General features: G+C 40.9%; 1 protein-coding gene across 2 annotated transcripts in view; it reads left to right on the top strand.

Annotated features, from left to right (window-relative positions):
- Positions 1-17,925, top strand: part of HPS5 (HPS5 biogenesis of lysosomal organelles complex 2 subunit 2) — a gene marked incomplete at both ends in the record, with an annotated part of 36,491 nt that extends 18,566 nt beyond the window's left edge. For both annotated transcript variants that reach the window (XM_079707869.1, XM_079707868.1), the window contains 9 exons: positions 1,116-1,193; positions 1,500-2,080; positions 6,863-6,983; positions 7,186-7,341; positions 8,108-8,227; positions 9,414-9,527; positions 10,931-11,037; positions 16,169-16,439; positions 17,865-17,925. In XM_079707869.1, the coding sequence (XP_079563995.1) occupies positions 1,116-1,193; positions 1,500-2,080; positions 6,863-6,983; positions 7,186-7,341; positions 8,108-8,227; positions 9,414-9,527; positions 10,931-11,037; positions 16,169-16,439; positions 17,865-17,925 (1,609 nt within the window). The remainder of the gene's footprint in view (positions 1-1,115; positions 1,194-1,499; positions 2,081-6,862; positions 6,984-7,185; positions 7,342-8,107; positions 8,228-9,413; positions 9,528-10,930; positions 11,038-16,168; positions 16,440-17,864) is intronic.
- Positions 17,926-24,135: the final 6,210 nt, after the last annotated feature.

Here is a 24,135-nt window from a genome sequence, read left to right as displayed (position 1 = left end):
TGTTCTGGTTCTGCTTCTGACTAGCATGTGACATTGGTGACTAATGCCCTCTGGCCTGTAAGATGAGAGCATTGGCATTAATGTTGTCACGTGCCTTCCTATGAAATGCTGGTGGCATAGTCCTCATGTAGTGGAGTTGTAGCAGAGCCCTTGGTCTGGCACAGTGTGAAGTATCTTTTTTTTTTTTTTTTTTTTTTTTTGCGGTACGCGGGCCTCTCACTGTTGTGGCCTCTCCCATTGCAGAGCACAGGCTCCGGACGCGCAGGCTCAGCGGCCATGGCTCACGGGCCCAGTTGCTCCGTGGCATGTGGGATCTTCCCAGACCAGGGCACGAACCCGTGTCCCCTGCATCGGCAGGCGGACTCTCAACCACTGCGCCACCAGGGAAGCCCAGTGTGAAGCATCTTGTCCATCTGGTCTCTGCCTTTTCTCATAATTCAGGGGACCTGGGCATTGGAGGCAGGCAAGCTCAGCACTCACCCAGGAATTGAGATAGACCCACAGGGCCAGTGTATACTGACTGGACATTCAGATGAGAAAAAAGGTGTGTTACCCTTAGAGTAACTTAGTTATGAATCCATATGTATATTGGGAAAAAAGTCTAGATAGTGCTGTGGCATTTAAGGCAGCCCTCAGTCTGATGTTAGCCCACCTTTCCAGCTTCATTTCCAACCACATCTTTCTAAGCACTCTAAATTCTAGTCCTGGCAGAGAAGTGGGTGTGTATACCTCACTACTTTTCTTCATGCTGTTTCTCCCACCTGCAGTATTTTCCTCCCATTTTTCCTAACGCAGATACACCTCCTCAGGAAAGCTTCTCTTGATTGCCTAGTCAGAATAATTATTCCTTTTTCTGTGCTTTCAGATCACAGTGCTTGTGCTGCTCTTTAGCATTCATTCTATTCTTTTTTATATTACAGTTGTTTTCTTGCCTTTCTTTCTGACTAGGGCTTACTCTGACTTGAACTTACTCTTCTTGAAGCCATGGACCATTTTTTATACTCATCTGTTTGTTTCATGTATCATTAAGTACAATACCTACCACTTAGTGAGCACTTAGAAATATTTGCCCAAGAAGGTTCTAATCCCCTTGAACTCTTCTCACACTTTTCTAGGGGAAAAGAAGAAGTAACTAGTCAACCTCCAGAAGAGGACAAGTTTCAAGAGCTCAGAATGGCAACAGCAGAAGCAATGTGAGTATTTATGGGTGAGAAAGTTTTATAGTGAGTGGGAATGACTTTTTGAGATCATTAGTAGTGGTCCTGAGACAGTGTGGGCAAGAGGCAGTTTCATTTGGAATTGAAATTCATGAATTAATACAAAGGTAATGTTCTCTGTGTTGTTGTCTTGCTACTGAGATAATTGTTATTTAACGAGTTGAAAAGTAACATTTATTCTGGATAAGCAATATTGTATCTGTTAGGCTTATTTAGCATGAAACAGTTTGTTTTTGAAAAACCACGTAAAACATAAATTTCATACTTGTCTGCCTTATATAGGACCAAGCTACAGGACCCACTGGTATTGTTTGAACCACAGTCTCTGAAAATGGTTTTACAGGAGTGGCTTTCACAGTTAGAAAAAACATTTGCCATGAAGGACTTTTCAGGCATTTCAGATACTAGCAACTCATCCATGGAATCAAACCAGGGTATGCTATCGCTTGATGAGTCAACAAAGGGAATATTAGACGAAGAAGATGAAAAAGAAAAAAGGGACTCTTTAGGCAATGAAGAAACTGTTGATCAAGCAGCATGTGAATCTGTGAATAGTCTGAGGGAGTCCCTGGATGATGACATTTTTCAAGTATGTTCTCCATGCAGTATACCAGGCAGTCTTCAGAAGGACCTGGCTGAAGTGACAACATTGTGTTTGGAACTGAATGTATTGAATTCTGAGATCAAAAGTGCAAGTAGACATGTAGACCACACTTTGCAACAGTGCTCTCCTGAAATTCTGGCTTGTCAGTTCCTAAAGAAGTACTTCTTTCTTCTGGACTTGAAAAGAGCAAAGGAGAGCATCAAGCTGAGTTATACTAACAGTCCTTGTGTTTGGGATACTTTTATTGAAGGACTGAAAGGTAATAATCAGATTGCCTTACCAAAGATAGAAGTTTATATAGAGGACAGTAGCATCTTGGCATTTTTGAGTTTAAAGAAGAAGATTTAAGTAGAAAATCACCTCTGTTCTGGTCAACCATCCATTCAGTTTTCCACTCAATTTAGTCTTTTGTTGTTTTTTTTTTCCCGTTGAGATTGCTCACTTTTTTTTTTTAATTGAAGTATAGTTGATTTACAACTCAATTTAATTTGTAATAGTTCTTGCAACTATTATAAGAAGTTAGTTTTATTTCTCTCACAGTCATTCAGAAAATGATACAGCAATGTTGGAGAAGTTGGGTTTAAGTAAAATTTTATAAATGCAGATATATGAAAACCAGAAAATCCCTCATGTAACTTACTAATATAGAGATAATATATACCATTTATTGAGTACTCACCAAGTGCCAGATAATATGCTAAACACTTTGCCAGGATTCTTTCATTTCGTCCTTACAACACTTTGGAGTAGATGGTGTTATTCTGTTTAATAGGTGAGGAAACTGAGGCACAGAGAGATTATAATAGTTGAGTAGGCTAAACTGCTGTAATATCTCATAATAACTCAGATACAATATAATAACTCAGATATGGTAGTTTATTTCTTGCTCATATATCAGCCCAGGACAGATGTTCCAGGTCAGCGGGCAGCTCTGTTGCATGTGGTAACTCAGGGTTCCAAGTTCCTTCCATTTTTTTGATCTCTATCCTCCCTTAGGGCTGATGATTAAGACTGGGTTGCTATGTCCAGGGGGAAGCATGTGGAAGAGGCAGACAGGCTCTTACAGGGAGGTGTGGCCTGGTAGTGGCTTACATCTCTTCTGTTGGTGAGAATTCTATCTCATGGCCCCACCTAACTGCACAGGAGTCTGGGAAATGACCTCTCCAGGTGTCTAGAAGGAAGAGGATGGACATGGGTCAGGAGCTTGCATGTCTGCCTCAGAGATTTTGGTGGGCAGTCAGCAGCCTCTACTTCACACTTGATTGAAGGTTACATTGTTGGTCATCCTCATGTAGAAACCAGCTTTCATACCCTAGAGGCCATGCCTGGCCTTTCTACTACATAGTCCCATGTTTTTGAACAAGTGGATTTTCTTAACTCAAAACTCTGAATAACAGATGTCATGTTTCTAATAATTGATGTAGACTTTAAGCAAACTTTTTATTCATTACCAAAAGTGAGTAGTCACAAGTAGAGATACATTTTTATATTATCTGACTTAAAGATCGTTAAGGTTTCTAGAAACAAGGATCTTTGGTTACAGTTCTACCTCAATTTACATTTAGCAGTTAAAAGCATAAGAAATGATTTCAGCTTCTTTTTCTGAATTGAGGTAGACTGTCTTTTATTTTGAAGTAAGAAGAGTTATTTCTTTTCGAATAAGTTCAAATGTTTGATATTACTTACTGGAAATTTGTTATATCTGTCTCTATTATGTGATTGTACCCAACCTTGGTTACAGGAAAATAGCAAAAAAAAATAACCACTTCATCAACCTGAGTGGTTAACTTATTGCCGGAGCTGGCTGGAGCAAGTGTGGTGGGTGTTTGAGATGATGCAGCTGCTTCCAAATTGAATTTAAGGGGATAAGTTTGGCTTAGCACCCACCCAATCATAAAGCTTTCCCTCACTTCATATGCTCTAAATGATGACCTTCTCCTCTGAATCCCTTTAAATACTTACTGTCTGACCCAATCAAATTGGAAATAATGAAACTGGGAAAAATTGATATATTTTTTAAACAAATATATCGGAAATTGAAGGTTTGGCTCTTTAGAAATGGTCTATTGAACAGGTTCTACTCTTCTAATGATGTTGTAATCATGAAAACAGCTTTGGAACTGTTCTTTGGGATTTATCTTCAGAGCTAGTTGAAAACTTCTTGAAAAAACTCATTTTACTTTAGATTCATATATATGTAAACATATATTTTTTAACTACAAGTAGTTTTAACTAGATCTTCACTCACTTTATTTACACACTTGGCTTTAAATGACTTGGCTATTCCCCAAAGTCAGATCTTCCTTTGGAGGAAGATTTGCTATAACTGATGTTTTTAAAAAATAGGTTAAATATTTTTAAGTTAATTTAATTAAATTTAATTAACTTATTTTGTTCCAAAAGATGGATTAGGGATATCAGTTCTAGAAAAAAACTGAAGAATTTGGTATTGATGGTAGAAATATAGCTTATATATATATTAGCTTGCATATATAATAGCTTATATATAATAGCTTATATATGTAATACATATATTACATATATAAAGGGGACATTTTCAATGGTAATAGTCACGTATTGGTTATCTGTTCCTTTATCTTGTTTAAAACTTCCAATATGCTTTGCCTCCCAATTTGATTTTTTTTTTAACATCTTTATTGGAGTATAATTGCTTTACAATGGTGTGTTAGTTTCTGCTTTATAACAAAGTGAATCAGTTATACATATGCATGTGTTCCCATATCACTTCCCTCTTGAGTTTCCATCCCTCCCACCCTCCCTATCCCACCCCTCTAGGTGGTCACAAAGCACCTAGCTGATATCCCTGTGCTATGCGGCTGCTTCCCACTAGCTATCTCTTTTACGTTTGGTAGTGTATATATGTCCATGCCACTCTCTCACTTTGTCACAGCTTACCCTTCCCCCTCCCCATATCCTCAAGTCCATTCTCTAGTAGGTCTGTGTCTTTATTCCCGTCTTGCCCCTAGGTTCTTCATGACTTTTTTTTTTCCCTTAGATTCCATATATATGTGTTAGCATACGGTATTTGTTTTTCTCTTTCTGACTTACTTCATTCTGTATGACAGACTCTAGGTCCATCCACCTCACTACAAATAACTCAATTTCATTTCTTTTTATGGCTGAGTAATATTCCATTGCATATATGTGCCACATCTTCTTTATCCATTCATCTGTTGATGGACACTTAGGTTGCTTCCATGTCCTGGCTATTGTAATCAGAGCTGCAATGAGCATTTTGGTACATGACTCTTTTTTTTTTTTTTTTTTTGTGGTATGCGGGCCTCTCACTGTTGTGGCCTCTCCCGTTGCGGAGCACAGGCTCCGGACGCGCAGGCTCAGCAGCCATGGCTCACGGGCCCAGCCGCTCCGCGGCATGTGGGACCTTCCCAGACCGGGGCACGAACCCGTGTCCCCTGCATCGGCAGGCGGGCTCTCAACCACTGCGCCACCAGGGAAGCCCAACATGACTCTTTTTTTTTGCGGTGTGTGGGCCTCTCACTGCTGTGGCCTCTCCCGTTGCGGAGCACAGGCTCCGGACGCGCAGGCTCAGCGGCCATGGCTCACGGGCTCAGCTACTCCGCGGCATGTGGGATCCTCCTGAACCGGGGCACAAACCCGTGTTCCCTGCATCGGCAGGCGGACTCTCAACCACTGCGTCACCAGGGAAGCCCGATGACTCTTTTTGAATTAGGGTTTTCTCAGGGTATATGCCCAGTAGTGGGATTGCTGGGTTGTATGGTAATTCTATTTTTAGTTTTTCAAGGAACCTCCATACTGTTCTCCATAGTGGCTCTGTCAATTTACATTCCCCCCACAGTGCAAGAGGGTTCCCTTTGCTCCATACCCTCTCCAGCATTTATTGTTTGTAGATTTTTTGATGATGGCCATTCTGACAGGTGTGAGATGATATCTCATTGTAGTTTGTTTTTTTTTTTTTTTTTTTTTTTTTTTGCCGTAGGCGGGGCTCTCACTGTTGTGGCCTCTCCCCTTGCGGAGCACAGGCTCCGGAGCACAGGCTCAGTGGCCATGGCTCACGGGCCCAGCCGCTCTGCAGCATGTGGGATCTTCCCAGACCGGGGCACGAACCCGTGTCCCCTGCATCGGCAGGCGGACTCTCAACCACTGCGCCACCAGGGAAGCCCCTCTCATTGTAGTTTTGATTTGCATTTCTCTAATGATTAATGATGTTGAGCATCCTTTCATGTGTTTGTTGGCAATCTGTATATCTTCTTTGGAGAAATGTCTATTTAGGTCTTCTGCCCATTTTTGGATTGGGTTGTTTGTTTTTTTGATATTGAGCTGCATGAGCTGCTTGTAAATTTTGGAGATTAATCCTTTGTCAGTTACTTTGTTTGCAAATATTTTCTCCCATTCTGAGGGTTGTCTTTTGGTCTTATTTATGGTTTCTTTTGGTGTGCAAAAGCTTTGAAGTTTCATTAGGTCCCATTTGTTTATTTTTGTTTTTATTTCCATTTCTCTAGGAGGTGGGTCAAAAAGGATCTTGCTGTGATATATGTCATAGAGTGTTCTGCCTATGTTTTCCTCTAAGAGTTTGATAGTGTCTGGCCTTACCTTTAGGCCTTTAATCCATTTTGAGTTTATTTTTGTGTATGGTGTTAGGGAGTGTTCTAATTTCATACTTTTACATGTACCTGTCCAGTTTTCCCAGCACCGCTTATTGAAGAGGCTTTCTTTTCTCCACTGTGTATTCTTGCCTCCTTTATCAAAGATAGGGTGACCATATGTGTGTGGGTTTATCTCTGGGCTTTCAATCCTGTTCCACTGATCTATATTTCTGTTTTTGTGCCAGTGCCATACTGTCTTGATTACCCAATTTGATTTTAAAGTCCTTAAAAGCAGAGCTTGTCTCTTGTTCTGTTTTTGTCTCTCCTATGATGCTTTACAAATGTTGGGACTTGCACACAGTCGGTGCATTACTAATGATTGTTGATTAATGTGTTCATGAATAAAATATTTACCGCTATGAGATGAAGGGAAAGGGGTGTGCTTTGTCTTTTAGAAATGGCAAGTTCCAATCCTACATATATAAAGATGGAAGAAGGAGACCTTCCAACAAGATTAAAGTTATTGGATGACTTGGTCTCTTTTGACAGTCCTTTGTTGATTGCTTATGCTACCCGGTGAGTGGTCCTGTATGTTGTTCATGTGAACTAAAGCACAGACATTTTCTTCATCTCAGTCTGTAAAGTTTTACTTTGTTACATGTTGAGCAGCTTCTTGTTAGTGTATTTATTTTCATTTCTAATAAATACATAGATAATGTAACCAAGTTATATTATCTTACTGAAGTTGGAGACTAACATGTTTTGTTTTTAAATGCAGATTGTATGAGAAATTTGGAGAATCTGCCCTTCGATCCTTAATCAGGTTTTATCCATCCATTTTGCCTTCAGATGTCATGCAACTTTGTCATCATCATCCTGCTCAGTTTTTGGCTTATTTAGACAGTCTGGTAAAATCAAAGCCTGAAGATCAACGGTGAGAAGGAGAGAATATTTGCAGACCCTCCTTTTTTTTTTGGACTCTCTTTTGATAGGGCACTGTTTCTCTAGTATAAGCAGTTGGAACATTTTTACTATTAACTGCCACAGGATTGAGGCACCTGGTATGGAAGAGGAGGATTTTGGCAGTTATGTTCCATTCTTTCACAATTCACAGCACACACCACAAATGTGCGCATAACCCACACTTCTCTTTCCTCCCTCTCTCCCTCTCAGAGATTCTCAGATCAACAGTGTAAAATTAAACTCCGTTTCAAGGCCTAGGCTAAGAAAGATAAGCTTCCTTGTTGTCTCTGCCAGCGAGGGGATTTTCTGCCACCTTTTTGTTGGTGATATATCCCAGCTTTCTGTGGGTGGATCTCAGTTACAGCTCTTAACTTCTTTGGGCTGAGGCCTCACTTCCTATCTCCACATGGCAGTAAACACACATGTCCTTTGGTTATTGAGAATGGCAACTTCCCCCCTCTGTTTCTTCTGATTGGTTCACATTTGCTATACTGGTATTTATTTCTCCTTTTTTGGGGGGGCCCTTTGGTATTTTCCTTATTATCTTGAAGCTCAACTGTTCAGTTAAAAGGCTGTTAGATTTTCACCAGCATTTCTTTACATTTTGTAGCAGAAGAGTTTTCAAGTTATTTCATCCACTGTCTTGATCCCTTAATAACATTTTCTTCACATCTGCACATTTTATCTTTCCTTTCTCAGCATGAATATTGGTGATTTTTTCCCCAACTTTCTCTTAGGCCATTTTTCCTTGAGTCCCTCCTACAACCAGAGTCTTTAAGATTGGATTGGCTGCTGTTGGCAGTGTCCCATGATGCTCCCCCAAGCACCAGCACTATGGACGATGAAGGAGACCCCAGGTATAGAAGGAGTCCTGTTTCTAAGCTCTGCTGCTCCTTTAGAATGGAACCAGTTTATTCACATGTAGCATTCTGGGCTTACTTCAGGAACAGCTATGGAAGCAACTGACTCAAGTCATGGTAGTAATCAGATTGAGTGTACTGCTTAGTGGTTCTGAACATTTTTTGAATCACAGACCCTCTAAGAATCTGATGATTCCTCTCAGAAAAATGCACATTTATGCAGAATTTTGCACATTATTGCAGAGAATTAAACTGGGCTACTGAAACTCTTTCATGGACCAACATTAAGAGACCTTGGTGACTAAACCTGTGTTAGAAGAAAATTGTTAGAAAATTGTGTGTGTGTGTGTGTGTTTTCTTCCTAGAAATTTGCCAAGGGATGTTTAGATGTAACCTGATATAGGATTTTTTTTTAACTTGGACTCTTTTTTTTTTTTTAAAGCTTTTCTAGTACTTTTTAAAGCTTTTAATTATTTTTTGGCTGCATTGGGTCTTCGTTGCTGTGCACGGGCTTTCTCTAGTTGTGGTGAGCAGTGGCTTCTCTTGTTGAGGAGCATGGGCTCTAGGTGCATGGGCTTCAGTAGTTGTGGCACACGGGCTCAGTAGTTGTGGCTCACGAGCTCTAGATTTGCAGGCTCAGTAGTTGTGGAGCACGGGCTTAGTTGCTCCGCGGCATGTGGGATCTTCCCGGACCAGGGATCGAACCCGTGTCCCCTGCATTGGCAGGCGTATTCTTAACCTTTGCGCCACTGGGGAAGTCCCTGATTAGGATTTTTAAAAAAACAGAATTCATAAAAAATACACACTGTTACTTGTAATCCATCAGAAATATTCCTTGTGTTTTCCTCCAGGAGAAACTTTTTAAAAGCTCCCAAAATGCCTATCTTATATGCCTAGGGAAAAAGGTCTGGAAGGATATAAAATGGCTCTCTGTGAGTGATGGAATTATGAGCTTCTTTCTTTTGCTTTTGATTACTCAAATACATAATTTAAAAAAATAAACAGGAATTTGTCATTGGAAAAATAGCTGTTTTAATTTTTCAAAGGCCAAGTAGAAATGTTTGAAAAATATAATAATGGAAAAAATATAATTAAACTCTGATCTTACCTATCAGCTGACGAATAAGCATTTTTGTAGAGTTTATTTCCTGTCTAATTTACTGATATGTTTTTCATTTTTCAGGCCTCATTCCCACTTGTTTTCCTGGGGTTACAGTCAGCTAATCCTTCATCTAATTAAACTTCCTGCAGATTTTACAACAAAAGAGAAAGCGACTGACATCTGTAGGTCTCATGGGTAAGTGAGAATTTTCCTAGAAGCTGAAGTTAAGATTAGAATCATTTTAGTTAGTAACTTTGTAGTTAGGGGCCTGAACGGATATGCTGTGTCATTTGGGATTTTTTTTTTGCTGCATAAAGGTGGCTTTTTGTTTTAAGTGATAATAGACATCTTTTTTTGTCTTAAATTTTGAGTGTATTTTGTGTATGGAAGAGACTGGTCCTTGCTCATTCCTCTCTCCCCCTTTTGCTTAGTTGTTAGCCCCAGTTCTCAGGTTTATTTAATTAAGCACCAGACTGTGTGATACAGTTATAATTGATATAGTTTCTGAGAAGGGAGAGATCAGAATGGGCTTAGTAGAATGGCTGGTGAAGGACTCAGGGAGGAGGTGAGACTTTGAGGTAAGCCCTAAGGCTGGGTAGGATTTGTATTCAAACAGGAGCCAGGAGGAGGGCAAGTCAGGTGAGAGAAACAGCAAGAGCAAGGCCATGAAAAACTGACATTGCTTTTTATCTGTACCACATATTCATCAGTTATTCATGGCCTGAAGATGTTATCTTATGGCTTTATCTGGATTACAGTCTTTTGGAGATAGGGACATATGCCTTCCTTTTCCCTCATGATGCATACTTCATAAAGTGGTAGGCACTTGGTACATATTTGTTCACTGATAATGAGGGATGAGACTGGCCAGGTTGTGGGCCATGAGATCATATAGGACCTTGAAAGGTGGTTAGAAGAATTTAAGCAGAGACCCTTTTAGCCTTTTTGGTACAAAAATGACATGATAAAATGGAGGTTTCTGGAGATCATTTCTGGTTTCATACATGAGAAAGATTGGAGACGAGAAAGGAAGGCCAGCTAGGAAACTGGTGCAGTAATTCAGGTATGACCAAATTGATTCTAGGTCAGCAGAAGGAGCACATCTAATGGCACATTTCAAAGGAAAATGCAGTGGGACCTGTAGATACTGGGTATAGCAAATGAAGGAAGGGGGAGTCAAGGAGAACTTCCAAAGTTTGCATACTTGGGGAAGAAATATGCTAGTTTGTTATTGAACCTTAAAGTTTATGAAGTGTATAAGCTTAAATGTCTCATAATTGGGGCTTAGCCTCAAATGTCAGTACTTATTGCTAGCTTTATTTATTTATTTTCTTAAATGCTCTAGATCAGGGCTGTCTAATAGAATTTTCTGAGGCAGTGGAAATATTCTATCACGCTGTCTAGTATGGTAGCCACTAGTCACATGTGGCCATTAAGTACTTGAAATATGAATTGGTCAACTGAAGAACTGACTTTTAAATTTTATTTAATTTAAATATAAATAGCCACATGTGGCTAATATCTACAGTATTGGACCACACAGCTCCAGATAAATTCACTGCCTTTTATTCCTCTCTCCAACTTTGCTCTCTTTGAAGTTTCTGGCCTGGATATCTTATTCTCTGTTTGGAGCTGGGGAGAAGAAGAGAGGCCTTCACGAATATTGTGTATCTGAATGATATGAGCCTGATGGAAGGGGACAATGGTATGTAAATCCCAATCGGTTATTCTTGGTTATAGTATTTTAGAAGTCACTACAGACTATTCAGTAAAGAAATTTGATGGGCTTCCCTGGTGGCGCAGTGGTTGAGAGTCCGCCTGCTGATGCAGGGGACACGGGTTCGTGCCCTGGTCCGGGAAGATCCCACATGCCGCGGAGCGGCTGTGAGCCATGGCCGCTGAGCCTGCGCGTCCGGAGCCTGTGCTCTGCAACGGGAGAGGCCACAACAGTGAGAGGCCCGCATACTGCAAAAAAAAAAAAAAAAAAAAAGAAATTTGATAAATATTTCAATGATCATTTATGTTACTCTAGCTAGCTGTCTCATTTTTGGAGTTTTTTTTTGTTTTTGATCTGTACTACTTGGTATACCATGAAATCATAACTAGAAATAAACTACAGGCAACTTTTCTGTTTCATGAGTGCCTACCATGTGAGGCATTATATTGATACCTGATGCTTTTCCATATGCTGTTTAAATGAGATATTAAACCTGTGGGATAGTTACTATTATTTCAGTTTTAAAAAAGTTATGATTGAGGCCCAGAAAAAAGGATAATTAGTTTCCCCACAGTTATACAACTAGTTAATGCTGGAGCTGGTGTTCAGACCAGGTCTGACCATCTCTAAAGCTTGTGCTCAGGTTTTTTGATCTGCATCATGTTGCCATTTTACACAGCCCGAAGTTAGGTATCACTAAGATGAACTTAGAGTAGAGTAGCAGTCAGATTTTCCTAAGCCTTTACAGGTACTTAGGGTTTTTTTTTTTTAATTTTCGTCAATTCAATACAGATAAAATGGGAGTCAGGAGGCCAGGACTTTGACACACTGATTTCTGAAGTCTGAGAGTTCATCCTGCACTCAGAGAGGTGGTCTTGGTCTGTTTTGTAGTGTTACTTTATTCATCTCAATGCAGAGATGCCAGCAGCATGACATCAGGATCCTTCATCTAACAGTGTGACCTACAGCCTTTTTCAGCCCTATTGCTGTAGAAGAAGAAAAGTTATAACCAAGCAAAGAAACCAGATGACTGGCAAAGAGATAGCCTCAGGTGTCACAGTTACAGCAATAATAACTGAATCATCTTTGTTTCAAAAATGAAACAAGAGGGTCACATGGTTTTGTAGAACTATAGATGAGTTCACTTTGGAAAAATAACCAGAAAAGTTAAGATATAAATGATTTATGCTTTTAAAGTTACAACATGATGTTTGTTATAGAAAAAAATGGAAAATCTAGGAAGAATGAAGAAGATATCACCTAAAATTCTTCCCACCCAGATAAAAGTACTCTTAATATTTTGTTAATATAATAATAATAGCTATTCTTACCCTTGGTATATTAAATGGGAGTCTTTTCTTGACATTTTTCTCTCCTAACTTATATTTCACTTCAAAGAATGTTGCTTTTGCTGCCAAATATATATCTCATATCTATATACTTTCTTTGGCTCCACCACAGTCATTCTGATCCCAGCTATTTGCCTGGTTATTACAATAACTTTATGATTGGCCTTCTGGTTTCCATTCTTGCCCATCTTTAACCGATTTTCCTTATAGCAGCCAGAATGGTTCTTTTTTTTAATTAAAAAAATTTTTATTGAGATAACATTGGTTTATAACATTATATAAGTTTTATGTGTACAACATTATATTTCCACTTTTGTATACCCTGCAGTGTACTCACCACTAAAAATTTAGTTTCCATCTGTCACCGTGTTTGTTCCCTTTTACCCATTTCACCCTGCCCCCGCTTCATCCCTTCTGGTAACCACTACTTTGTTCTTCGCATCTACAAGTTTGTTTTTGTTTGGTTTGTTCATTTATTTTGTTTTTGTTTGTTTTTGTATTCCACAAATGAGTGAGCTCATATGGTGTTTGTCTTTCTCTTTCTGACTTACTTTACTTGGCATAATGTGCCCAAGGTCCATCCATGTTGTCACAAATGGCAAGATTTCTTCTTTTTTTTTATGGCTGAGAAGTATTCCATTACGTGTGTTTGTGTGTGTGTGTGTGTGTGTATCACATCTTCTTTATCCATTCATCTATTGATGGGCACTTAGGTTACTTCCATATCTTGGCTATTATAAATAATGTTGCAGTGAACATAGGGGTGCATATATCTTTTCCAATTAATGTTTTCATATTCTTTGGATAAATACTCAGAAGTGGGATTGCTGGATCATATGGTAGTTCTATTTTCAGTTTTTTGAGGAACCTCCATGCTCTTTTCCACTGTGGCTGCACCAACTTACATTCCCACCAACAGTGCACAAGGTTCCCTTTTCTCCACATCCTTGCCAACATTTGTAGACTTTTTGATGATAGCCATTCTGACAGGTGTGAGGTGATATCTCATGTGGGGTTTTTTTAATATAAATTTATTATTTTTATTTATTTATTTTTGGCTGCGTTGGGTCTTCATTGCTGCACGCGGGCTTTCTCTAATTGCGGCGAGCAGGGGCTACTCTTTGTTGCGGTGCACAGGCTTCTCATTTTGGTGGCTTCTCTTGTTGTGGAGCATGGGCTCTAGGTGCATGGGCTTCAGTAGTTGTGGCTTGCAGCCTCTAGAGTGCAGGCTCAGTAGCTGTGGCTCACGGGCTTTGTTGCTCTGCAGCATGTGGGATCTTCCTGGACCAGGGCACGAACCCGTGTTCCTTGCATTGGCAGACGGATGCTTAACCACTGCACCAGCAGGGAAGGAAGTCCCTTGAAGAAGGTCTTTTTGTATTGAGGTAATTAGGTGTTCTCTTAGCTTCATGGACTTGTATATCCAGTTCCTTCTCTGGTTTGGGAAGCTCTCAGCTATTCTTTAAATTAACTCTTGCTCCCCCCTCCCTTTCTTCTCCTTCTGGGATACCCATTACCCTAATGTTGTCTTTCCTAAGGAGTTGGATAGTTCTCATAGAATTTTTTCATTTTTTAAAGTATCTTATTTCTTTCTTCTTCTACTTGTGTCATTTCTAGAGTTCTATCTTCAAGCTCACTAATTCTCTGTCCCATGTGATCTGCTCTATTTTCAGTGCTTTCTAATGTATTCTCCAACTCATTTATTGAATTCTTTAGTTCTAGAATTTGTTTTTCTTTTTTAGAGTTTTAATCTCTTTTGTAAAGTATTACTCTGTTCATTAATTTCGTTCCTGAGTTCATTGAACTGCCTATCTGAGTTTTCTTGTAGTTCCTTGACTTTCTTCATGACAGCTATTTTGAATTCTCTATCAGTTAGACCACAGTATTCTGTGACTTTAAGTTTGGTTTCTGGAGAATTGTCATTTTCCTTTTGTGGTACAGTGTCACTATGGTTCTTCACTGTGTTTGATGAAGTTGTTCCTCTGCCACACATTTAAAGTAGCAAGTACCTTTCTGCTTGATTCTAATGATCCAACAGGTTAGAAATTTAGAGGCCTTTCTTTTGTTTTCCAGTAGGTGGCGCCATAGCACAAGTTTTGGGTTTCTCTTACGTCAGCTGCCTCTGGTTATATTTGAGAGTCTGCACTTTGTGCCCTCTACCATCTCCATCTGTGGTGTGGCCCAATGCCTGCATTATCACTTCCTGTACCTGCAGGGTCGCCTTACTTCTGCCAGTGTTGCTAACATTGCCACCTGGTGCACCAGGATGGTGGGCTCCCTCCTGTCCAGGAGCCCTTGAGCGACAAGTTCCACTGCTGTTGGGGAGGAAGGGGCGGGGGCAATAGCTAGGATTGCTCAGGTGGCCCTGCCATGTCCAGTGTTGTAAGATTCATGGGCTTGCTACTTCGAGTGGGGGGCTGGGGGCTGGGGTCATGTGCACTGCTTCCCCTGCTACCATCAGCTTCTCTGGGGCTGGAGGGCTGGGTCTGCAGACACCACCTCCACTGGTTCCCTGGTTCTGCCTCTTCTATGTGTTCCAGTCCATCACCTTTAGTTGTATAGATATGTGGAGAATTCTCTGGTTTCTTGGTGTGTCGGACACAAGAACCTTTGTTGTGTTGTGGATGTTTTACTGGTTGTAGATTAAGGAGAGAAACAAAGGTAGCTTTTCACTCCACCACGTTGCTGACTCTCAGAATGGTTCTTTTATTTATTTATTTATTTATTTATTTATTTATTTTTGCGGTACGCGGGCCTCTCACTGTTGTGGCCTCTCCCGTTGCGGAGCAGAGGCTCCGGATGCGCAGGCTCAGCTGCCACGGCTCACGGACCCAGCCGCTCCGCGGCATGTGGGATCTTCCCAGACCGGGGCACGAACCCGTGTCCCCTGCATCAGCAGGCGGACTCTCAACCACTGCGCCACCAGGGAAGCCCCAGAATGGTTCTTTTAAACAAAAATTGGATTATGTGGCTCTCCTCCTTGAAGCCCCTTACATTGGACTCAAAATAAAATCCAGATTCTTAAGCTGTTCCCTTATGGCCTGGCCCTGTCATCTCATTCTCAGTCCTCACTGCCACCTTTGTGCATTGTAGGCCTTTTTTGAGTTCCTTGAACTCACCTAGTTCCTTCCTGTGTCGAGTCATTTTCCATGTTTCCTTTGTCAGAAATGCAGGCTCCTTCACCCTCCATTCCTGACACCTTCCCTGCACGTTTGTGCACATATGGGCCACAAGCACATGCTCACTAAACTTGTCTCATCTTTCAGCTCTCTGCTTAACTGTGACTTCTGATAGAGCCCTTCTCTGAGCCTCAAAAAAAACCCCCAAACCTGCCGATCTCTCTAATGGCTCTTTGATCTTTTCCTTTATAGCAAGCACTTAGCACAGTTTATAAGCATAGATTTATTTATGTGTTTGCCTAAGTTCTGTCTCCTTTACTGGACCCTGAGTTCCACAGGAGTGCAGGCAGGGCTCATCATGTCTGTTTGTTCCTCATTCACATTCAGTGCCTAGTATGGAGTGTGCCCTGGGTAATTACTTACTGCGTGAGCAAATGAAGGAATGTTGAAGCTAATTTTATGGCTTCTCCTTTTCGTGAGCTATTTGTTCAACAAATATTCAGAAAACAATTCTGTGTTGGGGATAATGAGGTTATATTCTTTAATATTTTTATGTTTTGGTATGAAACATTTTCACGAATGGTTTCTCCTGTATGCAGGCAGAGTGCTAAGAGCGATCAGAGCCCACATTGTTTCTCTGTGTTTGAGTAGGTTGGATCCCAGAGACTGTGGAGGAATGGAAGCTTCTCCTACATCTGGTACAGAACAAGAGCACAAAGCCAGCCCCCCAGAAGTCACCAAATGGGAACTTCAGCGATGGGCCTTCCCCTATCAACGTGGAGAATGTGGCTCTCCTGTTAGCTAAGACCATGGGCCCAGACCGGGCCTGGTCACTGCTACAAGAATGTGGTTTGACCCTTGAGCTGTCAGAGAGATTTACCAGAACCTGTGATATCCTGAGGATTGCCGAGAAAAGGCAGAGGTAATGTATGTCTGTCCTGCCCTATCCACAGGCACCTGGGGAATGTAGAATTGCACAGATTTTCAGAGGTGGATGGGACTATAGAGATCACATAGTCCCAACCCCTCATTCATAGATGAGGGGACAGAGACTCCTCTGTTGATGAAGGTGATTAAGGGAAGAGGCTAAAGTAATATTTGGTCCACAGTCATGACCAAAACACTGTTTAGGTTAATGTGAATACCCAAATCTCATGTGTACTCAATTCTTTAAGAATATTATTGGTACCGCATACCTAATTGTCTCAGTCAGGGGTTTTTTTGTTTTTGTTTTTTTTAAACTGTGGTAAAATACAGATAACATAAAATTTCCTGCCAACCGTTTTTAACTACTTAGTTCAGTAGTGTTTAGTATATTCATATCAGTGTGCAGTCAGTTTCCAGAACTTTTTCAACTTACAAAACTGAAACTCTATACCCATTAAACAACAACTCCCCCTTTCTCCCTCCACCTAACCCCTGGTAACCACCATTCTACTTTCTGTCTCTGATTTTGACTACTCTAAGTACCTCACATAAGGGGGATCATACAGTGTCTGTCTTTTTGTGACTGGCTTATTTCACTTAGCATAATGTCCTTAAGATTCATCCATGTTATAGCATTTGTCAGCGTTTCCGTCCTTTTTAAGGCTGAATAATATTTCATTGTGTGTATGTAACCACATTTTATTTATCCACTCACCTGTTGATAGACACTTGGGTTGCTTCCACCTCTTGGCTATTGTGAGTAATGCTGCTATGAACATGAGTTTACAGATATCTCTGAGACCCTGCTTTCAGTTCTTTTGGTGTGGAATATACCCAGGTGTGGAATTGCTGGATCAGATGGTACTTCTATTTTTAATTTTTTGAGGAGCCTCCATACTGTTTTCCATAGAGCCTGCACCATTTTACATTCCCACCAATTATAGCACATCCCCACCAGCACTAGTTATTTTCTGGGGTTTTTTTGTTTTGATTTTTGTTTCGTTTTGTTTTTTTGGATAGTAGCTATCCTAATGGGCATGAAGTGATAACTCATTGTGGTTTTTATTTGCATTTCCCTAGTGATTATTGATGTTGAACATCTTTTCATATGCTCGTTGGCCATTTGAATGTCATCTTTGGAGAAATACCTGTTCAAGTCTTCTGCCCATTTTTAAATTGCATTATTTGTTTTTTGTCATATGAGCTCTTTACATATTCTCAATATTAACCTCTCAGATATATGATTTGCAAATATTTTCTCCTGTTGTATAGGAAAGGATGCCATATTCACAGGATGCTTTTTCACTCTGTTGATTGTGTCTTTTGATGCACAGAGTCAGTCAGCCTTTGTAATCCTTTCTTCTGAAAAGAACGAACAATGACAGCTAAATTTGCCTGTTTCTTTTCTTTGGGATTTCAGAGCCTTGATACAAAGCATGCTTGAAAAATGTGATCGGTTTCTCTGGTCTCAGCAGGCCTAATTGAAGAAGATTCAGCAGGGTGTCATGACATTTTGAGAAAAACGGAATCGTGCTCCGGAACCTTCTGAATGCATTTGTTATTGAAGGAAAGGCCCCACCTGAGATCCCTGCCACCTTATTGGGAGCACTTTTGTCCGTGTCTGTAACCTCTGCATTTGTGGCTCTATCTGTACCTCAGTGTTTTTCAACTGAAGTTGAATTTTGAAAGGAATCAGTCCTTATTTGCTGAAATGAAGTGCCCTGGAAGGAATCAGAATGTGAATATCCCCAGCTATGCAGTCCTTATTCTGAACCACAGTGTTATTTGTTCCTTGCTGGCAGACTGGGGGAATTCTTTTCTCATCGTGACTGCCATGTAGGGAGCAGAAGTTTCTCATCCTGGTCACACGAAGACATACAATGTAATTGACAGAAATTGAATTCTTTTTTTATCTTCTCTGGGACACTTGAGAAATTACCAATGTAAGATCTGGTGTAATGGAATTAGCACATAAAATGAGTGAAACACTGAAGATGCAAATCAGATGTTTAAATGAAATGGCCCCATATTTAAATTGAGCTAATTTAAAATGTATTTTTTTTCCAGTGCTTGACATTTTCTAATCTGAACCTATATACAACTAATTCATTACTGGAAATGTTTTACTCCAGTCTTTCCTAAACAGTAGCCTAAAGGAATCATGAACTTTTAAAATTTGTTTTTTAAAAGCCATAATAAAGGAAGGCTGAGTACTGATAAAGATTGCAGCAAGTGCTTGTATTATTTAAGCCAAGTACTAGATTGCCATTTTCAGGCCCCTGTATACTTACACAGCATGTTATATTAATAATAAATGTAAAATCTAATTTAAAAATTTATTTGAGTAGAATGTAGACATGAGGTTTATAGGAGCAATTTGCAGGAAGGTGTGGTGTAAACTCAGTGTGGAATAAGCAAAGTGTTGGGTACATTGAATGATTCACTTCTTTCTTTCATTTATAGCACAGCCAGAGAACTGTAGACACAAATTGCTGTCATACTTCCATGGGACATTTGGATATGACGTAACCAGATTAGTTGAAGAGATGATCAGAGGAGGGAGGCTTCACAAAGCTTCTTAGCATTTTGGGAAGTGTGGAAAACCTATCAATTTTGGTCACCAGTGTGTGGTAGAGTGTATGTGGTATGTCTCCCCACGCCAAGCAATTCTCCAACACCAGCTGGCTGTCCTACAATTCAACTCAATTGAAAGTATCTCCCTGGAGATAGCATCCGATTTCACAGGTTAGGGGCTCAGAACCACAAAACTGCCCACACTTCAGATGCCAGTCACAAGTCCAGGTTGTTAACCGTACAGGCATACCTCTTTTTATTGTACTTTGCTTTATTGTGCTTCACATATACTGTTTTTTTCTTTCTTTTTTTTTTTAACAAATTGAAAGTTTATGGCAACCCTGTGTTCAGTAAGTCTATCAGTACAATTTTTCCAACAGCATTTTCTTACTTTGTGTCTCTGTCACATTTCCCTGATTCTTGGAATACTTCAGTCTTTTTCGCTCTCATTATTTGTCAGGGTGATCTGTGATCAGTGATCTTTGATGTTACTATTGTAATTGTTTTGTGGCACCACTGCACCCATGTTTGATGGTGAACTTAATCGAGAAACGTGTGTTGTGACTGCTCCAACTGGCCATTCCCCATCTCTCTCCCTCTCCTCAGGCTTCCCTATTCCCTGACACACAGCAATATTCTTACGTATTCAAGTGAAAGGATGAGTTACACATCTCTCACTTTAAATCAAAAACTAGAAATGATTAAGCTAAGTGAGAAAGGCATGTTGAAAGCTGAGATAGGCTGAAAGGTAGGCCTCTTGCATCAAATAGCCAAATTGTGAATGTAAAGGAAAAGTACATGAAAGAAATTGAAAGTGCTACTCCAGTGAATACAAGAATGAGAAAAAAGTGAAAGAGCCTTATTGCTGATATGGAGAAAGTTTTAGTAGTCTGGATAGAAGATCAAACCAGTCACAACATTCCCGTAAGCCAGAGCCTAATCCAGAGCAAAGCCCTAACTCTTCAATTCTGTGAAGGCTGAGAGAGGTGAGGAAGCTACAGAAGAAAAGTTTGAAGCTAGCAGAGGTTGGTTCATGAGGTTTAAGGAAAGAAGCAGTCGTCATAACATAAAAGTGAAGCAGCAAGTGCTGATGTAGAAGCTGCAGCAAGTTATCCAGAAGATCTAGCTAAGATCATTAATGAAGGTGGCTACACTAAACAACAGATTTTCAGTGTAGACAAAACGGCCTTATACTGGAAAAGGATGCCATCCAGTACTTTTCATAGCTAGAGAGGAGAAGTCAATGCCTGGCTTCAAAGCTTCAAAGGACAGGCTTCCTCTCCTGTTAGGGGCTAATGCAGGTAGTGACTTTCAGTTGAAGCCAATGCTTATCTACCATGGTGAAAATCCTAGGGCCCTTAAGAATTATGCTAAGTTTACTCTTCCTGTGCTCTATAAATGGAACAACAAAGCCTGGATGACAGCACAAGTGTTTACAACATGGTTTAATGAATATTTTAAGCTCACTGCTGAGACCTACCGCTCAGAAAAAAAGATTCCTTTCAAAATATTACTGCTCACTGACTGCACCTGGTTGCTCAAAAGCTCTGATGGAGTTGTACATCAAGTTTAGTGTTGTTTACATGCCTGCTAATACAACATTCATTCTGCATCCCATGGATCAAGGAGTAATTTCAACTTTCAAGTCTTTTTTTTTTTTTTTTTTGCATTACGTGGGCTTCTCACTGCTGTGGCCTCTCCCGTTGCGGAGCACAGGCTCTGGACGCACAGGCTCAGCGGCCATGGCTCACGGGCCCAGCCGCTCCGTGGCATGTGGGATCCTCCCGGACCGGGGCATGAACCCGCGTCCCCTGCATGGGCAGGCGGACTCTCAACCACTGCGCCACCAGGGAAGCCCAAGTCTTATTTTTTAAGAAATACATTTTGTAAGACTATAGCTACCATAGATAATGATTCCTCTGATGATTTGGGCAAAGTAAATTGGAAACCTTCTGGAAAGGATTCACCATTCTAGATGCCATTAAGAACGTTAATGATTCATGGGAAGAGATTAACATATTAACATTAATAGAAGTTTGGAAGAAGTTGATTCTAACCCTCATGGATGACTTTGAGGGGCTCAGGACTTCAGTGGAGGAAGTAATTGCACATGTGGAAATAGCAAGAGAACTAGAATTAGAAGTGGAGCTTGAAGATATGACTGAATTGCTGCAATCTTATGGTAAAACTTTAACGGATGAGGAGTTGCTGCTTTTTTTTTTTTTTTTTTTTTTTTTGCGGTACACGGGCCTCTCACTGCTGTGGCCTCTCCCATTGCGGAGTACAGGTTCCGGACATGCAGGCTCAGCAGCCATGGCTCACGGGCCCAGCCGCTCCGCGGCACGTGGGGTCTTCCTGGACTGGGGCACAAACCCATGTCCCCTGCATCGGCAGGCGGACTCTCAACCACTGCGCCACCAGGGAAGCCCGAGGAGTTGCTTCTTATGAGTGAGCAAAGGAAGTGGTTTTTGAGGTGGAATCTACTCCTGGTGAAGATTGCTGTGAAGATTGTTGAAATGACAACAAATGATTTAAAATATTACATAAACTTAGTTAATAAAGCAGTGGCAGGGTTGAGAGAAAAATGACTCTAATTTTGAAAGAAGTTCTACTGTGGGTAAAATGCTATCAAACAGTATTGCATGCTACAGAGAAATCATTTGTGAAAGGAGGAGAAGGAAGAGTCAGTGATCTGCCAAAATTCACTGTTGTCTTATTTAAAGAAATTGCCACAGCTGCCCCAACTTCAGCAAACACCACGCTGATCAGTGAGCTACCATCAACATGGAGGCAGGACCCTCCACCAGCAACAAGATTACAACTTGGTGAAGGCTCCGAAGATGGTTAGCATTTTTTTTTTTTAGCAATAAAGCAGTTTTAAATTAAGGTATATACATTTTTTAAGACAATGCTATTGCACGCTTCATAGACTATAGTATAGTGTAAACATAACTTTTATATGCACTGGGAAACCAAAAAATTCATGTGACTCACTTTATTGCTGTGGTCTGGGGACCGAACCCACAATATCTCCAAGGTATGCCCGTACTTCTGACCAACTGGCTATAAATCAGAGGTTCCCGTGACCCACTCCTTGGGTTCAATTACTTTGCTAGAGTGGCTTACAGAACTCAGAGAAACATTTTACTTACTTAGATTATCAGTTTATTATAAAAGGCTCAGGAACAGCTGGCTGGAAGGGTAAGGTATGGGGAAGGAGCAAGGAGCTTCCATGCCCTCTCCCAGTGCCACCCTAGACCAGTCTCCACATGTTCACCAACTGGAAGCTCTAGATAAAGCAGCGGCAGCATTGAGAGCGGAGATGGGCTGGAGGTTGAGTTCAGTTGCCGGTGGCCAGTGTCAAGAGTGGGACTGAAAGTTCCAACCCTCTAATCACATGGTTGGCTCCACTGGCAGCCAGCCCCCATCTTTAGGTGTGGTCCAAAACTCACCTCATTAACGAAAGACACTTTTCTCCCTCTCATCACCTTGGAAATTCCAAGGGTTTTAGGAACTCTGTGCCAGGAAAGGAGATGAAGACCAAATATAAATTTCTTATCACAATATCACACCTTCCCACTAGTTCAGCTGGATTGTGGCTGTATTGGATTAAGTTGACTGTGAGTCTGTTTAAGGTAAAGGGTGAGAGCCCTCCTGTCACTTTCAGCTTTTGTCATTACACAGTGACTGTCCAAAAGAGGGTGTGGAGGAAATCTCAGGAGGAGGAGACACCCTGAACTGGCACAATTGTGCAGTCATTTCCCGACAGTTCTTTCTAGGGCATGTTACAGCAATCCTCATTTACCTAAAGGGTAACAGAATTATCTAGCATTAAAACAAAACAAACACCCCCCAGAAACCCCACATCATCTGCATTTATTTTCTAAGGAAAACAAACAAAAATCCCATTCAGTTAAACATTTAAATTTGAACAGTCTACTTGGATATTAGGCAGTGTTTTCAAATACAACTTGTAATCTTTCACTTGCCTAAAAATGATAGATTGATTCATGGTTGCCTCACTTTTATTTTTGCATCCAGACTTGACTGGTGTTTAACAGGGCTTCAGGGTATCATAGGATGCGCAGGCTCAGCGGCCATGGCTCACGGGCCCAGCCGCTCCGCGGCACGTGGGATCTTCCAGGACCGGGGCACAAACCCGTGTCCCCTGCATTGGCAGGGGGTCTCTCAACCACTGCACCACCAGGGAAGCCCATGAGTTAAGTTTTATTTGGGGCAAAATGAGGACTACCGCCCGGGAGACTGCATTTCAGATAGCTCTGAGAAACTGCTCCAAAGAGGTTGGGGGAAGATCAGTGTTGTAAATGATTATAGTGAAAGGGGGTGGTGCGTGCAGTCAAGCATGCAATTGGACAGAGGCTTGCTGCTAGTCAGGAGGAGCAGATGTCACAGTTAATGATCTTAGTACTTTTCTAGATGTGAGTAGATGCAAGAATTGGAGCTCATAAAATCTTCTCCTGAAAATATCTAACTATATGAAGACCTGTTTTGCCAGTTTTTCCCAGATCACCGAGTGCCTCATTCCTGATCTCCACCCTGACCTCCTTTCAGAGGGTGTTGAAGGTCAGCAGGCACAGTGGCTCATGATTTAATCCCTGTAGAGGTAGATGGCAATGCCAGATTTTAGTTGGCAGGTTCTGAGGCAGAGTGGCTTTGAAGGTCTGCTCTTTAGATGATCTTAGGTGAGTTCCTTTGTTTCTCCAAGTTTCAGCTTCCTCATCTGTCAAATATGGATAATAGTAGCAGTCCCCTTGGGGGTAGTTTGAGGATTAAATGAGATAATGAATGTGAACCAGAGGTACCTCATAGTGACAATTAAATGAGACTAAAATGCAGAGCATGGTGCCTGTGGCATAGTGTCTGGGTAATAAATATTAGTTGTCGTTTGAAAGATTTGGAATATCGTTTCACCCAGTAGTGATCAGACCCATGTACATTGGTTTTCATGAATGAAAGAGAGTGGGAAGACCAAAATTGAAATAATTTCCTTGCATGTGTTTAATTTGTCACTGCCCTGGCCAAGGCTCAAAACCTTGTCGTCATTCTTGCCCCCTTCCTCAACCCTCACTTCCAATTACTAGGTAAATTCCCTCAAT

The sequence above is a fragment of the Hyperoodon ampullatus genome (assembly GCF_949752795.1).
Source record: "Hyperoodon ampullatus genome assembly, chromosome: 7".
NCBI lineage: Eukaryota > Metazoa > Chordata > Mammalia > Artiodactyla > Ziphiidae > Hyperoodon > Hyperoodon ampullatus.
The sequence above is the reverse complement of the archived record's forward strand: the minus strand, read 5'-3'. Positions and strand labels throughout refer to the sequence as shown.